General features: G+C 43.8%; 1 protein-coding gene across 5 annotated transcripts in view; it reads left to right on the forward strand.

The window, feature by feature from the left end:
• The window catches only part of LOC132870997 (gastrula zinc finger protein XlCGF26.1-like), a 109,069-nt gene that overhangs the window by 31,197 nt on the left and 59,386 nt on the right, over positions 1 to 18,486 (forward strand). For 2 of the 5 annotated variants that reach the window (XM_060905111.1, XM_060905112.1), the window contains exon 2: positions 14,183 to 14,354. The exons of 2 other annotated variants lie outside the window; for them this stretch is intronic. In XM_060905111.1, coding sequence (XP_060761094.1) covers positions 14,195 to 14,354 — 160 coding nt within the window. In that variant the 5' untranslated portion in view covers positions 14,183 to 14,194. Of the gene's footprint in view, positions 1 to 14,182; positions 14,355 to 18,486 lie in introns of those variants that run through there. One more of the 5 variants, XM_060905115.1, reaches the window with a different exon arrangement.

The following is an 18,486-nucleotide window of genomic DNA, read 5'->3' on the forward strand; positions in this document are numbered from 1 at the left end:
TAAATAACAAATCAAGTGTAGGGAGCTGCCTGCAGCATTTTTTAAAAAGTAAAATCAAACATAAAGTAGGCTATCACTCCCTATTAGGAGCGGCTGCTCCTTTAAGAGTATATCGCTTTCCGAATCAGAAGCGCTAGCGAGGAGAATCACTTGCGCGAGGATTATAAATACTAGTCACACCTGGCTTGTTTAAATGTTCAAATAACGCTTTATAAAGTTACCTAACATATACAAGTGCAATGCGCTTTTTGAGCACGAGTCACGTCATGAAGTCACTCATCACCATAACAAATAGCCAGTAGGCTTGCGCTAGCCTACAGAACACAAACACTACGTTTTATTTCGTCTTGCCTTGACCGCCTCTCTGTATGGCTGTCATTCTACTGTTCGAGTAGAACTACTGACACATTCACAACGTTTCCAGACGGGGATTTAAAAATGACTGCAGCCTACGTTATGCTGTTTCAGCGAGACTAGTTGGTTGTAGGCTAATTCAAGTGCTTCCTTCCGTAAGCTAAGTTTGCCTGGCTACACAGATGCAAATGGACAATTTTAACGAGTAGTAGATGAAGAATGTAAACATATAATGATGTGCTTTTGCAACTTGTGTGTTTGTGACTTATTGCAGCAAAAGCAGCGTGTCCTTACCTTGATACGGGCGCCTTGAAACAGTTCACAGCGTTTAGCTATGCGTGTTGATTGGCTATATCTCTTGTGCCAAACAAATTGTAATTGTAATTTATTTCATATCAGGGACAGTGCACAAAAAAAACATTAATCTTGTACAACAAGATAATATGCTTTGTGCCAGGTTATAGCAGATTGCTACTTTCTGCCTGCAGTCCCTGGGCAGGTTGATGGAATAATGAATACAAAAAAAAAACACATATTAATAATAAAAACAAATAAAACTAGACCGGACAATTCCCCGGGGGAAATTGTGAGAGGATGCAGTGCGCGAAGCAATTCGCTCACGCATGTTCGCTGGCCGTGAACGTGTGACCCGCAATGATGTTTCAATGCAATGATCGTGTGTGTGCTCGAGACAGCAGCCATCATGAAGAAGACCTATTCAAGAGTATGACCAAAGTGACTACAGGCGGAAATTAGCATGTACTGCTATAACCTGGGACAGACATCTGTCCTTAACACAAGGATAATGTTTAATTTGTGCACTGTCCCTTTTAAAAATAAAATAAACTCTAAACTCTAAGAAGAGTGTTTGTAGTTTGTATGTACGAACAGAAGTGTTCCTAATAAAGTGGGCGGCTAAGGTGAGGCTGACACACAAGGGCTGGAGTTTTCTACTGTTTTTTTTATGAAGGACCAGGCCTCGAACAATGACAAATAACTCGACAACGGAAGCAGCTATTCACAAAATTCTTTCACAGTGAGCGCTAGAAGGGTCTCCTGAATAAAATGATGTATTTTTTTGTTTGTATTGTTAAAAATGAGGACGCTACAGGGAGTTAAAAACGAGTGACTTTTCAGCAACGTTTATACTGGGAGTCAATGAGGCCGCTCACCTGTGCTCTCCTCACTTTGAGGCTTGTCATTCAAAAACCGTAAATCCTACCGTTTAGGTAGACACATTGTGTGAATCAGGACAAGTTTTCCTACTACTTTTGAGAAAATCATGTCTGTAGAGTGAAATTTGTGGATGAAAACACAGTTTAAGTGAGAAATTTTGAGCTTTTTTTTGAAGCCGCCTACACTCTGAGTTAACGAGGCGCACTGGTGTGTAACGCAATAGACACCCATTCAAAAGCCGGATTTTCTCCCAGAAACCACATGGCGTTTGAACCGGGACTGATCCGAAAGTGTAAAACCTAGCAGAAAAGTTGAATGCCAGATCCACAGAGGAGAAGTTTTCCTACGTTTTAGAGTTTGAATCATGTCTCTAGGTGAAAGCATGCCAGAGCAGCGGATGTTTGAAAAACGTTGAAAAAGTGCTTTTTTTTCAATTAATTCCATAGAAATGAATGGGGTTTTTTGGGGCGATTTTTTCGCGACTACGTCGCGACAAAATCGTAATCTATAGAGAAAAGTAATAGCATAGCGAGTCCGATCGAGCCGCACGTTTTGATATATTGTTTGTCTGTGTGCGACGTACGGTTATTGAGTTATTCGAAATCAAAATTTGCGTAGGAGGAAGAAGAAGAAGAAGAAATACGTAGAAGAACAATAGTTGCAGTGCTTTGCACTGCAACCTATGGGCTCCCCTAGGGGAGCCCATAGGTTGCTGTGCTGCAGCACTGCATCCTAATTACAGAACACAGATTGTAAAACTAAACTACTGTCTCCACCAACCATAACACACAGACGTTAACACACACATGCTGTACAAACACACACTCACCCAACACACAATCACCCACAACCACAACACATAAACATTAACATACACACACTCACCCAACATCCCCCCGCCCTCAGATACACCCCCCCCCACACACACACACACACATTTCATGGATGTGTACACTCCTGACTTGACACTAGCCAGCGCTTAACAAGATGTGAAAAAGTGTGTGGGCTTCTACAAGAAATAATTTCTGATGGCAGAGTATTCCACTCAGTCATGGCTATACAGGAGAAAGCTGACTTTCCAAATGCCGTTTTACGTTGGGGTACACTACACTCACCCCTTGTTACAGATCTTGTATTTCTTGTTGATCGCTCAGAACGAAGAGTAACAATTTTTTTCAAAGGGGGAGCTACAGCATTATGAATGATTTTAAAAAGCAAATAAACATTTGAATGCTTGATTAAGTTATCAAAATTTAAAATACCATATTTGTTAAGTATCTGACAATGATGGTAATGATGTGGCTTTTTATCATGAATTTTGAAGGCACTGTTATATAATGATTTAAGTGGTTTTAGAATAGTTTTATTTGACTGGGACCAACTTGTAATACAATACAGAAAATGTGGTATAATCATGGCATTTAAATACATGCTGGAGGCCTCAATGGAAAGAGAATTTCTTATAAATCTAAAATTGGCTAAGTTGAATTGCAGTGTGTTCGCCAACTTTTTCACGTGATGTTTAAACGTGAGGGTTGGATCAAGAGTAACCCCTAGATATTTGAATTTATTTACATTCTCAATTTTTTGCCCATTTACCGTGACGTTGGGACACACCTTGAACACATTTCTGTTTGTAAAAAACATGGTGACAGTTTTTTCTAAATTTAAAGTAAGGCAAGAATCACGTAACCATAAAGTGACCTGTTGCATTGATTTTGATAATTTCTGAGCAACTTCAGTGGCACTTTTCCCATGGGTATATAAGACAGTATCATCAGCATACATTATTATGCTGACATCACCACACATGGTGGGCAGGTCATTTATATATATACTAAAGAGTAATGGTCCCAAAATGGACCCTTGTGGGACTCCCAGTGTGCACGCTTTTAGTGGGGAAACTATATTATTTACACGTACACACTGGTGACGATTACTAAGATATGATTTGATCCAATTTTGGGTGTGTAATGAGAGATTGTAATTACCAAGTTTGTCAAGCAGTTTATTATGATTTACAGTATCGAAAGCCTTACGCAGATCTAAAAAGACCGCGCCAACCACTCCTCCTTGATCCAAGTTGTTTTTTATGTCCTCAAGGAGGTAGCAACAGGCTGTGTCGGTAGAATGTTTTTTCTTGAATCCAAACTGCAGAGGATGTAATAGTGCGTTGGATTCAAGATGGGCAGTAAGTTGTTCTGCCACTACCTTTTCTATGACTTTCGACACTGCTGGAAGGATACTGATGGGGCGGTAGTTACAGGCCTCCTGAACATTGCCAGATTTATGAACTGGAGTCACTATAGCTGTTTTAAAGGTGCTGGGGAAAATGCCTTCCTTTATAGATTGATTAATTATTGTAGTTAGTGGTGGAATGACAGTTCTGTTTCTTAGATCTTGTTTTTGTACATCTTAGAACAATAGCCTTAAAGGCCATCATTAAATCAGAACCAGCCTGTTCACAGGATTTGTTATCCACTATACCAGACCATCTTGTTTCCTTTATCTCTTTACCCATATACGCCAGATCTTTCTTTGATATGAAAGATGTACTAGGATTATTTTTTGTGATATGTTGATTCTGAAAACGTGACTTAGTTAGCTTCCTGGCTACCAATGTCAAATTATGATCTGATAAACCGGTGATCAAGTTATAGGTTTTAGTAATCCTGTCCGGTTTATTTGTAAATATAAGGTCTATAAGAGTTTGAGAGGACTTTGTTAATCTTGTGGGTTTACTTATCATTTGAGTCATCTGAAACATTTCCATTACATCCTTGAGCTTTTTCCTACGCACTTTATCGAGCCAATTTAAATTAAAATCTCCCATGAGTATCATTTCACCCCCTGCATACTGTTTAAGGACATCTCATCTCATTATCTCTAGCCGCTTTATCCTTCTACAGGGTCGCAGGCAAGCTGGAGCCTATCCCAGCTGACTACGGGCGAAAGGCGGGGTACACCCTGGACAAGTCGCCAGGTCATCACAGGGCTGACACATAGACACAGACAACCATTCACACTCACATTCACACCTACGGTCAATTTAGAGTCACCAGTTAACCTAACCTGCATGTCTTTGGACTGTGGGGGAAACCGGAGCACCCGGAGGAAACCCACGCGAACACGGGGAGAACATGCAAACTCCACACAGAAAGGCCCTCGCCGGACCCGGGGTTCGAACCCAGGACCTTCTTGCTGTGAGGCGACAGCGCTAACCACTACACCACCGTGCCGCCCCTGTTTAAGGACATCAGATATGTAATTAAAAAAGTCATTTGTAGCGGTTGGGGGTCGGTAAACAACAAACACAACAAAAGACATTTGAGGGGATAAGTTATTTTTACCCCTGCACATTCTAGGTTGCTTGCGGGCAGTTGTACCTGCTCGCTTTGCAGAGTGTCTTTCACATAAATCAAAACCCCACCCCCTTTCCCCGTAGTTCTATCACGTCTGTATACATTATAACCAGGGACACTAAAAACAGATTGAAGAGTTGTAGGCGTCAGCCAAGTTTCAGTAAGACACAGGTAATCAATGTTTGAGTCCGTTAGTAGATGTTGGAGTTGTTCAGTCTTTGATATAACACTACGTGTGTTTAAATGTCCACCGAAAACGCCCTTCGGTTTTGTATTCGGGTTCCATAGTACGCGTGCATGATTGACAGTCTGAAAAAGTTTTGTTTGCTGTTGTTTGGCAAACACATTGTCGAGTCGCTTGATATTAGCCTTAGCAGAGATCGATGTTTTCAGACATTCAGACAGACAGATTGTAGAAAAGTTATTACCTCGAAATCCTACGGAGTAAGAAGGCCTAGTGGCCTGCATGTTGATTCTCGATGAAACAGCTGATTGACAATTGTCCACATATGATAGTCCGGTGCACACAGGACCAGGATTTAAATGAATATCTCCGCACAGTAAGAGAAACATGCAGAAAACCACAGATGTACTCCGTTTTGATGATTGAGATGTTTTGCAAACACTCTCTCTGTCCTCACACTGTAAACGCTGGTCTCGCACTCGCCCATCGTCCAAAACTTCGGAGTAGATGATATATTGACCCCAGTTGACAGCGCAGCCTCCTTGAGAGTAGGCCAGCAGGGCTGAGCATTTGCCTGCAAGGCAGTTTCCCCGCAGTTGTACAGCCGTGATGATAGTTAGGAAGAGCATTAGTTTGAGCAGACATAAAAACTCCTTGACTCTAAAATGGGAGTAACATCGCCATGGCACCCAGCTCCCACATAAAGTTTGATAATCAGGCGGTCTCCCCGTTTGTTTTGAGATAGGTGAAACAGCAGCACCTGCCACTCTGCTGCTACCTGCCGCCATGTTTCAAGAAGCCCACCGAAAACAATACCTCGCCCCCTGGTGGATGTGATGAGTTGTTGTTCTCAACCAAATCAGATGTTGTGGTGGGCGGGACCGTGTTCTTGAACTCAGAGAGGCGAGTGCAGGAAAGGACGTGCAGTGACAGTCGCGTTAGGAATGAAATGGCTGCAAAAAGGCATGTTATCGGCATATCGGTGGAAATTATGGCCGATACCGATAACCCTAAAAATGCAGAATATTGGCCCGATATATCGGCCAGGCCGATTATCGGTCGACCCCTAGTTGGTCTGTTGTAAATGTTAAAATTGAATAAAAACTAAAGTGAAAAAGTAACTAGCCAAACAGAAAATCAACTCACCAAAATTTGTTCATGTATGAATTTTACTTCTGTCAAAAATAATGCAAAAGAGAGTAGTTACCATTGTTCATGACTAATGTGCATTTATTTCAAGACCCGAGTATTTTGATACTGTTAAATACATAAATGAGAACAACACAGAGCACCATAATATAATCCAAAAAAATGCCAGATGACTGGCCCCTTACTAGTTCTTTTAGGAACCAATTCGTCCGCTTCCATTTTTAATTTGTCGCTGAAATTGACGGAGCTTACATGGTAGCCTATGCAACACCAGCGATTGCACGAACTGAGTCAGCGCTGTAAATTGAAACTAGAAAATCTTCCCGCAAGTTCCTTTCAGCACCGAGATGTCGCCCGGGATTGGTTGGCGAGTGCGTGACGTTTTTTTTTTTTTTTACCCTTAGGCAGCCTCTCATGTTACTGCCTGAGGGACAGGGAGAAAACCACCGCAAAAGGTTTTAAACAAACGCAACAAACACGAAACAAACGCAAGTCGGCAGATGACCATAAAATACTCGATAGTTACGATATAATAATTTTATGTATCTCACACAGAATTTTCAGAGATATATCGAGTATATTCGATATATCACACAGCCCTAGTCTGAATCTTCGCTTCATATGTGGCAGATCACAGAATCCAGGGACACATGTCGGCCCGGGGGCATTTTGAGTTATTGACCGATTCAGAAAGTACAGTTTCTAAGCTTTCCAATGATGCCTTCCATGTGGAGATCTGACAATATTTGAAGAATGTGTGGCCTTTTGAAAGTGTATACTTCTTAAAACAGAAAAGGGAGAAAATCACCCTCAAAGTTTTCCATCTCAGCTACTCTGGGTGCAGGGCGGGCACATAATGCTGCTCATTTGCATGACATTAAGGAAAGCCCTACCCCCTACTAGCTAGCACGATACTACTTTCATGTAAACAAAGATCACCACGTCAATTTTCCTTCCATGCAAAGTATGCCCAACACAATTACGAAGTACAAAAATAAGTCCTAAAGTATACTTTAATGTTTTGTGGTTGAAAAATTACTCACACCGTAAGAAAGAAAGATAGCACGATGATGACACAACTAACACTAGCGTCATGTAAAGCCTCGGTCACAACCGGCCATATGTGCTCCTACAGCCGGTCTACAGGCAAAAAACGCAAGAAACGCACGGAGAGCGCGCGTGAAACGCACGAGAGCGCGCGTGAAACGCACGAGAGCACGCGTGTGAAAAGCACGAGAGCGCGCGTGTGAAAAGCACGAGAGCGCGCGTGTGAAAAGCACGAGAGCGCGCGTGTGAAAAGCACGAGAGCGTGCGTGTGATGCGCTGATTTTCGAGCCGCAGACCGGCCGCAGAGGTTCTTTGTCATGTCAAAAAACTCTACGGGCGCTTACGTTTTTTTCAGGTTGCAAGACAAACTTACGGCCAACACGCGTCTTTCTCCGTGAACAAAAAAAAAACGCAGCGATTTGGGAAACGGCAAAAATCACACGGCCAAAAAATCGTACGTCCGGTTGTGACCTAGGCTTAACCAAACCACAACATTCTCTGTTGCATGCAAAAATAACCACACAGCCTTAGATTAATAAACTCACCCCATCAGAAAGAGAAACGGCGCCTTGCACACACCAATGCCTCCGATGGAATGTAATCCTAGAACGGTCCGTGTATCATCCAATCATTCAAGTATTCCATTCAATCTGGAAAACGAGGTTGCGTTTTTTTTGCTAGAAATGGTGATCTCCGATGTAAATACCATGTGTCTGTTTGCTTCGCGGTGTTTCAGCTCCTCTGCGCTCTGTTTAGTAACTCATTCCATAGTGAAATCACACGCCTGTATGCAGTTAAGTAGCCATGCGCTCAACTCGGATCATACAGGTGATTCGCGGGAAAAAAACAAAAACAAATGACTTTAAATCATCATGTGAATGGCCCATATGGTAATTTACCCACACCCCCAGCAGGCTACAGTCCTGACAAAAACGAGACAATTTGCAACAAAAAATGTATGCTTTTCCAACAAAACAATCTATTATCTGAAATACTGATTGCATTCTTCAAGATCTCAACTTGCACATGATGGAAAAAAACAAAAATCACAAATTTTGAAAAAAATTGCTTCTTTTGCGATTATCTCGGATTCGTTTCGGCCGACATGTGTCCCTGGATTCGGTGAGCGGTCACATATGTATTTTTTATTTTCAACTAGCCGGCCGGGCTGGCTAGTGACAGGAATTACCCTGTAAATGGCAAATTAAGTCGCCTCGGGCGACCGGACCACCGCGGATTTCGAGCCCTGAGTTGCAATTTGGTCCTCCAGCTGTTCGTTTTTTTGTACCTTTAACTTTTCCAGCCTCTTATTGCCCCTGTCCCAACATTTTTGAGATGTGTTGCTGTCATGAAATTTCAAATGAGCCAATATTTGGCATGAAATTTCAAAATGTCTCAATTTCGACATTTGATATGTTGTCTATGTTCTATTGTGAATACAATATCAGTTTTTGAGATTTGTAAATTATTGCATTCCGTTTTTATTTACAATTTGTACTTTGTCCCAACTTTTTTGGAATCGGGGTTGTACTGGTGTATTTCGAGATGACTCTCCGTCGTAAAACTCTTTCCACACTGTGAGCAACGATGCATGTTGGAGCCAGTATTAACCCTTTGTGTTAGTGTGTGCGCACCCTCTACAGGACTGGAGGATACTGTGTCCCGGGGGATGATAAATACCTGGCCAGGAAAAGCTAGTATCTCACTGGGCTGCAACAGCTTACGACAAATTGCAAACGACATTTGCGAGAGAGCTTCAAAAGTGTCTTGAAACATTTGCGGGGCTTCTCAATTTCCTCGCATAAGTCGCAAAGTGTCGCTCCTTCGTCGCTGAAATTTTGAACATGTTCAAAAAATTCGTGCGACCAAAATTTCTCTCAAAATATGCGAATATCAATTCAGTGTGATTCCAAGTGAAAATTGTCGCTAATTCGCATATTTTATCGCAATTGTTGTGTCTCCAACTAGTTGCGGGCTGTCGCAGCCCAGTGAGATACTACTCAAAGGACCAGGGGCCTCATTTATAAACGATGCGTACGCACAAAAGAATGCGTACGCCACATTCTACGCAAGCTTTGGTATTTATAAAAAGTGAACTTGACGGTAAAATGTGCGCACCTCCACGCAAGCTCTGATCCATGCGTACGCACAAAAAAAGGGAAACGCGGAAAGTGCGACCTCAGGAGGAAAGGGGGAGAACGACCCGAAATTGGTTCAATAATCGAAGTTTAACACAAACATAATATCGCGCATCAAAGATGTGACTGACTTAACATTTATAATCCTTAATTTTGTGCACTTGTCAAAAATAACATCTTATTTAAGGCAATAAAGACAAATTGATAGGCTATACGTTGTATGTTTTTGCAATATAAGCAGTAGGCTAAGTTTTGTTAATTATCCACTTATGGCTTTCATGCATGTTGTCATTTTTCAATATTGATCATTAGGCTATCACACATGTTGCTTGTTAGGTTGCCTACTCTGTAAATAGTATATAAGAGGGATTTGCCGTGGTAGGTCTTATGATGCACTATGGCATATTTGGCATTGCTGGAGGATGTGGCAAATGGAAGAATTAGGAGAGAGCGAGTCTTCAGAGACCTTTGTTGGTCAATGACGATGAGTGGCTCATGAGCCGATTCAGATTGCCACGAGCTGTCCTTTTACACCTGATAGCTGAGTTGGGCCCAGCGTTGGAGAGAGGTACCCGCTGGAATCATGCCATCCCAGTCTCGCTGCACGTGCTGACTTGCGTCGGCTTTGCATCGGCCACTGGCACTTTTCAGCGAGAACTGGCTGACCGGTCTGGGATATCGCAGCCAACCTTCAGCTGCATTTTGCCAGAAGTGTTAGGAGGTGGAATTGGTTTATCACCAAACTACATCAAGTTTCCTTACACGGTGGGTGAACAGGCAAATAAAAAGGCGCAATTTGCAGCAAAGTCCGATTTCCCAAATGTGATCGGTGCTATTGACTGCACTCATATTGCTATGAGGGCACCCAGTGAAAATGAATTTGCTCTTGTTGTACATTCCCTCAATGTCCAAGTTATATATGATGCGGACATGGTCCTCACAAATGTTGTCGCCCGGTGGCCTGGTTCAACCCATGATTCATTTATATTGAGACATAACAGCGTTGGGCAGAGACTGGATGCTGGAGCTGTGCGCGATGGTTGGCTTCTGGGTGCGGGTGATTAATGCGTAAATACTGAAAGTATTTGTAACCATTCTTGGACCATTTCTAAATATTCAACCCTTTACTCATTCAGTTATGTTGTATGTGACGGTGAGTATCCGCTGAAACGGTGGCTGCTCACGCCATTTATGAACCTCCAAACGCCTGAGGAGACCACTTACAACCTGCGCCACAGCCAGGCGTGCGCTGTTGTGGAGCACACCATCGGGCTCCTGAAGGGCAGATGGCGTTGTCTGGATGCCATGGGGGGAGCGCTATGTTACAGACCCGAAAAGGTCTGTCGGATTGTTAGGGCCTGTGCTGTGCTGCACAATGTGGCACAGCTACAAAACGTGCCTTTGCAAGCTAAAGAGGTCAACCTTGACCCCGATCCCTATCCCCAGGCATTCCACCCAAACGCAGGAACCGTGCGCCAGCGCGAGGAGGTGATGTGCCGCTTGTAAATAATTAGGTCTGGAAACAAATGATTACTTTTTAAAAATACTTTAATGCTGGCATTTAATGCAGACAGCTCATTTTTTTATTTCTTTTAACTCCAAGGTGACCTCGCGGACGGCATCCTCATGTTCCCGCTGCACCTGCAGCACTGAATCTGTTAGGATACGGGTGCTGGTGGCTGGTTTCGGCATGGATGCACATGCATCGGAGGCCGTGGACGTCCTTGGGACCTCCGCTGCCGCAGCCGACACACTGCTGGCCTCACTGGCACACCCAGCAACTGCAAGAGAATTTTTTTGTTAATAAAATACTTTTTCTGGATGAAGACACATTTCAATTAATTTCACACCCATTTCAAACAAGGGGGGCACATGTGCAATGTGAGGTGGTTCCTTGATACACAACCAAAGAAAAATTACATACCCGAGTCCTCGGCTGGTTCATGTGGCCCAGCATCGGTGTCGCCCTCCTCCTCACGCACAACTCCACTCAGGAGGGTTTCCCCTATAATGCCAGCCAGTTTTTGATCCAGTGGGGTGAGCTCCGGCTCCCCCTTCCCCCTGCCCATTGCACAGACGCTTTGGCGGTGTGCCTTGATCCTCTTCTTGGCGTTCACCTTTATGTCGGACCATTTTTTTTTTTTATCCTCTGCCATAGTATGGCCTTGTGAAGCTACAGAATTGAACGCATCGGCCACATGCTGCCATTCACGTTTTTTTTCGCATTTGTAACTCCTGTACTATGGCCTCCAAACAAAACGGCTCGACGCTGCTCCACTTCATCTACTAGCACTTCAACTTCACAGTCGGTGAAGTTGCGCTTCTTTGTCTTTCCTTCTGTTTTGGGCATGTTGTCCACAGATATCAATATTCATTAAGGGCATTTTGCTGAATATTTATAGACAGTTGTGGGTGTCTCTTGAGATACGCACAGGTGCCGCAAATTTAGAGTGGATTGTGATTTATAAAGGGAAATTGGCGTGGAACGTGCGTGCGCACGGTTTCATAAATCAGAATATTTCTGTGCGCACGCACATTGAGTTTCGTGCGCATGCCATCTTCTGGTGTAAATCCTGCACAAAGTTTTATAAATGAGGCCCCAGGTGTGGCTGATTGGAGATAACAGCTTCTTATGTCTGCCTCCTGCTGTGAAAAGAAAAAGAAGAAAGCACAACTTTATTCATCACACACTTGTAAAATTCCTCTCTGCATTTAACCCATCTGAAGCAGTGAACACACACCTGCACACACGTGAGCAATGAGCACACGCACATACCCAGAGCAGTGGGCAGCCATGCTAACAGTGCCCGGGGAGCAGTTGGGAGTTAGGTGCCTCGCTCAAGGGCACCTCAGCCCAAGGCCATCCCATATTAACCCCTCTGCATGTCTTTGAACTGTGGGGGAAACCAGAGCACCCGGAGGAAACCCACCAGACACAGGGAGAACATGCAAACTCTGCACAGAAAGGCCCCCGCCGGCTGCTGGGCTCGAACCCAGAACCTTCTTGCTGTGAGATAGTGCTCACCACTTACACCACCGTGCTGCCCAATCTGTACTCCAGTTTACCATCTTGTAGGGGTGTGATGGTACATATATTTGTACCGGACGATTTGCGGTACGATGCAGATGTGTACCAAATGCAATCTTTAAACAGTAATTAAATTAATTTAACTGTAATGCATAACATGAATTCAATACGTTCGAAGTTCTTCATACTAACTGTCCAGGTTGTTGTGTTATGCCGAGATAATCATTATAAATAACCGCGACACCGCCTCTTCTGCCAGTTAGGTGAGGGTGGTGTATATCGTAACTGTAACCAGGAGGACTAGTTTCATTTAATGCATGGTTTAATCCATGTTTCTCTTAAACACAGTCCATTAAACTTCTGATCAGTAATAAGTTCATTAACAATTAGTGCTTTAAAGGAACATTCCACCATACTTCCATAATGAAATATGTTCTTCTCTGAATTGAGACGAGATGATCCGTACCTCCCCGAGCTTTGTGCAACCTCCCAGTCAGTCAGACGCACCGTTACTCCTGTTAGCAATGTAGCTTGGCTCAGCATGGCCAATGGTATTTTTTGGGGCTGTAGTTAGATGCGACCAAACTCTTCCACGTTTTTCCTGTTTACATAGGTTTATATGACCAGTGACATGAAACAAAGTTCAGTTACACAAATTGAAATGTGGCGATTTTCTATGCTATGGAAAGTCCGCACTATAATGACAGGCGTACTAACACCTTCTGCACGCTTCGACAGCGCATTGATACCTTCACTCGGAGTTGTACCATTATTTTTTAGACAGGGTGGATGGACCAGGGCATTCACCCGCCTGGCTGTGCCCGACGAGGAGCGCTCTCGGCTGGCTTGGGAGGCAGACGGCAGCCCCTCCTGGAAGTGTGGTTTTACCATGGGCCTCATGCGGAAAAATGACAAAGTCCCAATTTTACCATGGGGCTCGAGTTGTACCATTTTTTTTTTTTTTAGACAGGGCGGACGGACCAGGGCATTCGCCTGCCTGGCCGTGCCCGAAGAGGAGTGAAGGTATCAATGCGCTGTCGAAGCGCGCAGAAGGTGTTAGTACGCCTGTCATTATAGTGCGGACTTTCCATAGCATAGAAAATCGCCACGTTTCAATTTGTGTAACTGAACTTTGTTTCATGTCACTGGTCATATAAACCTATGTAAACAGGAAAAACGTGGAAGAGTTTGGTCGCATCTAACTACAGCCCCAAAAAATACCATTGGCCGTGCTGAGCCTAGCTACATTGCTAACAGGAGTAACAGCGTGTCTGACTGACTGGGAGGTCGCACAAAGCTCGGAGAGGTACGGATCAGCTCGTCTCAATTCAGAGAAGAACATATTTCATTATGGAAGTACGGTGGACTGTTCCTTTAAATGCAAGAGATCTCATATTTAGTAGTCCTACCTTTAGATCAAAGGTGCTGGCAGTGGCTGTACAGTCAGTATGATGCAATTTTATATTATCTAAGTTACTAGAACAACCTCTGAGTATTACTACTAGTTTTTCGTTTAGCTTGGGAAACACAGTCTCTATATAGTGGACCCTGAGTGATGACTCTGTGCAGCTAGCAGACAGTCAGTTTAGCCTGTTCGTCTACTCCCTGGCCTTGGCTCTGGATTGTCACAGATTAACTAGGCCTCTACTGAGAATATGAGCTACGCTGTGAGAAATGAGAGCAGCATCTTCCCGAGTGGGATGAATACCGTCCTGCCCTAACAGATTTGTTGTTTGATCTTTAGTTGTGTGAGGACATGAAAACCGAGATATCCAGGGATGGAGGGATGTCAGAAGTCCGTGTGAAGAAAGAGGAGACACTGGAGCTGAAAATCTACAACCATGGAGACGACCTTGATAATCCACCTGATGGTCTCTCTGTTAAAGTGGAAGATCCTGACAATAAAGACTACCTCTGTAAGACATCAGGCCACTCTGGTGCTCAGTAATACTCACTGTTTATTCTACCCTCCACACTATCTGGTGCACTAAAAGTGCAATACAGTACATTTGGGATGCAGCCTCAGTCTGATAATTTAATCAACAAATTGAACTTGATATTTTTATTGATAAAGTATGAACCTTGTTTATAGAGTGTAAAATATGGTAGCAAGGAGTGAGAGAAACTAAATATTTGTATTTATTTAGAATAGAATAGAATGCCTTTATTGTCACTGCACAAATGTACAATGAAATTTAGTTCATCATAGGAGAGCAAAGCCACTGCGTACATGGGTGCCGCCACTCTTGGGCACTTCAGGCCAAGGCCATCCCATGTTAACCTAACTGCATGTCTTTGAACCGTGAGGGAAGCCGGAGCACCTGGAGGAAACCCATGCAGACACGGGAGAACATACAAACTCTACACAGAAAGGTCCCCCACCAGCCGCTGGGCTTGATCCCAGAACCTTCTTGCTGTGAGGCGACAGTGCTAACCACTACACCATGCTGCCCATTTATTTCCTGAAAATATATTAGTCATTATAAACCAATGATGTTAACCTGAACCAAATAAGTATGGAATATCACACGATGGGTCATGCTGTTAGATAAAAATCTATGCCGGGTGATTTATTTTCATATAACAGCACAGCCCAAAGCGTATTATTCACCTCATACTGCACTGATTTGCCTATGATTATCATTTTTAATTTATTAATGAATGACACATTGCATGTTTTATTTTTCTGTTTACATTTAATGTTACAGAATGTCTGCCATTCTCTCCAGCCACTCGTGTTTTCTTCTGAGACAAAAAAAAAATGCAAGTGATTGTGTGACTGAGAAACCAGAAAGCACGAACTCCTCTGTCCTGAAGACTTTCCCATCATGGGGAAACTTAATGACTGATACCTGGATCTCCTCCCATAAACGTTAAATAAACACGTCTTTGTCTTCACCACATTAGAAGATTATAGTTGGTTTTTTTTTCTTCCACCCATTTTCCTTTCTAATGTGGTCACCTGCTAGTATCCACCTACTTGCCAAGTCTCTCTAACCATGTGAGTGAAGGCTAACACGTGATTCCTCCAAGACATGTAAAGCCATCAAATGCCTTGAAACAAGTCCATGATATGGATTGAGTACAGAAGCACGGCAGGCGGGAGATGATATTTACACACACACACACACATTTATTTTGGCTTTTCAGCTTCACACTCGCTCGATTTTAGGACACGGACACGCGTGCACACAGTTGTGTTCTGGTCCAGGGAGCTCTCTTCTCTTTGCTCTCCTCCTCCTTTTCTATCCTCCACTGTCACTGCAACACGTGCGCGCGCGCACACACACACACACAACATTAATCGACAATAGGTGTTATGACTTTGCCACTCACTTTCATTGGCCCCGCCCTCCATTCACAAACTGACACTTGGCCATGCCCTCACTGCCACATACCCCCGCCCAACTCACTGGAGCCGTCCAGACTGCAGCGTACTCCCCCCCCCCCCATGGGACAGGAATTCCAGCACCACCATCTGCACCTCCGGCCTGTGGACCACCTCAAATTTAAACAGCTGGAGGGTGAGATACCGACAGGTGATCTGCGCATTGGCATCCTTCATGTGTTGGAGCCACTGGAGGGGTATGTGGTCCGAACAGAGGGTGAGAGGGTGCCCCAGGAGGTAGTATCGGAGAGTGAGGACCGCACTCTTGATGGCCAAGCACTACTTTTCGATGGTGCTGGACTTAATTTCATGCATTGAGATTTTGCGGCTGATGTACAGCACGGGATGTTCCTCGCTTTCCACCTTCTGGGACGAAATGGCCCCCAGGCCTCTGTCCGACGCATCCATCTGCAAAATAAAGGGGAGAGAGAAGTTAGGGGAGTGTAGAAATGCACCCCCCCTCTCCAAACACACGCTGTGCAGCTTTTACCTTTAGTGAAAACCTGTTGACTGCTCTGTCCACTGGACTGGATCTGGTGCTCCATTTTTAGTGAGATCAGTCAGTGGGCTGGTGACATCCGAATAATTAGGTATGAACCTACGATAGTAGCCAGCCATCCCCGGAACTGTCTCACCCCCTTTTTGGTCTTTGGGTTTCGGGCAGGCTGCAGTCTTGTCAATTTGGGGATGCATCTGCCCATGACCCAAGTGGAAACCCAGATACCGTACTTCCACCCACCCAATTACACACTTTTTCGGGTTAGCTGTGAGATCTGCACGCCTCAGTAACTCTAGGACGGCCCTAAGGTGTTTTGAGGTGCCGTAGCCAATCGTTGCTATAAATATTGATGTCACTGAGGGAAGCTGACGCAGAGGGAGCGTGGGGGCAGAGGATCTTGTCCATGAGTTGCTGGAATGTAGCAAGTGCCCCAAATAACCCAAAAGGAAATGTGACAAATTGGTGTAATCCAGACAGTGTAGAAAAGGCCGTTTTCTCTCAGGATAGAGGAGTCAAGTGGGTCTGTCAATATCCCTTTTTTAAATCCATGGGTGCAAGTTTTCTGGCATGTGCCGGAAGCTCCGGTTTTTTCGGTTCCGAAAAAGTCTCATCTCATTATCTCTAGCCGCTTTATCCTGTTCTACAGGGTTGCAGGCAAGCTGGAGCCTATCCCAGCTGACTACGAGCGAAAGGCGGGGTACACCCTGGACAAGTCGCCAGGTCATCACAGGGCTGACACATAGACACAGACAACCATTCACACTCACATTCACACCTACGGTCAATTTGGAGTCACCAGTTAACCTAACCTGCATGTCTTTGGACTGTGGGGGAAACCGGAGCACCCGGAGGAAACCCACACGGACACGGGGAGAACATGCAAACTCCACACAGAAAGGCCCTCGTTGGCCACGGGGCTCGAACCCGGACCTTCTTGCTGTGAGGCGACAGTGCTAACCACTACACCACCGTGCCGCCCTCTGAAAGTCATTTTTCAAAATCGTGTAAATCGTTACAATTTTCGAAGGGGGGGTGGCCCTCTCACTGTCTCACTCTCATAGGGCCAATGATTTTCCGTGATCGCGGAAAACAGACGGAAATTACGGAATTTTTATCGTGAAACATTGCTCGCGTGTCAAAGTGTAACTGCCGCAGAAGGCTTCTGCGTAACTGCCGCTAACGCCCAAGCAGACATGCCTTTCCGGTCAAGGCAGCTTTGTCAGTGATTGTCATTGGCTTGTGGCACACTTAGCTAGCCAATGAGCTGCTTGTTTACAAATTCGCTCCCCACGTCGCAACCAGAATGGCGACCGTGAAAAAGAAACGAATGCATCTGGTGGCCAAGGATGCCATATGGTTACCAGTGGCGAGTGTGGACGTTGAGCGCTCCTTTTCCATGTATAAACCTCTTCTAAATGACAGAAGATTCAGTCTCATAGAGACCAACACTAAACAACTTATGATGCTCTATCTTAATGGCAATATCGAGCAGCGTTTCTAGGTACTCAGAGTGCTCAATGATTGATCTGCAAGGAATATTCAGGACTGTCATTACAATCAAAGTTAAACTATTCTGGTCTGTTTGAGAGTGCATTCTGTGTTCTGTTAGGAAACATTGTTTCATGAGTTTGTGGTGTACTAAAAAAGATGGATATAGAGTAATATTTTTAAACAGTCAGTTATGAGTATTGTCATTACAGGCTCAGTAAGTATTACTGAATATTAATTTATCCCTATTAATTTATCAGTACTCTCAATATTATATTAAGATTATATATGCTATTATATTGCATATATATGAGATGGGTTTTTAGTTAACGGTGATCCTAGTTTCTTGATTTATCTGTTATCAGTATGTCAAGTAAAATATTTTGTGTTGTCTCAATCTATGATCCCACTTCAATTTTTTTTTATTAATGCAATTTATCAGTTTACCGTCAGTGTAATTGTTTTATATATTTTTTTCATGAATGACTTCATCATGCAAAGGACCATTTGTGTCTAGAGATGCAATACTTTGAAACCCTAGTAAAATTATGCCAGCCAGAATTACTAAATTGGAGCCAAACACAACAATTTTGAACTGAAATTGTGAAACGGAATTGAAACGGAATTTATCATTGTCCGAAACGGAAAAAGCCAGATTTTGAAACAGAAAATC

This window comes from Neoarius graeffei, chromosome 22 (assembly GCF_027579695.1).
Source record: "Neoarius graeffei isolate fNeoGra1 chromosome 22, fNeoGra1.pri, whole genome shotgun sequence".
In the NCBI taxonomy this organism is placed as follows: Eukaryota; Metazoa; Chordata; class Actinopteri; order Siluriformes; family Ariidae; genus Neoarius; species Neoarius graeffei.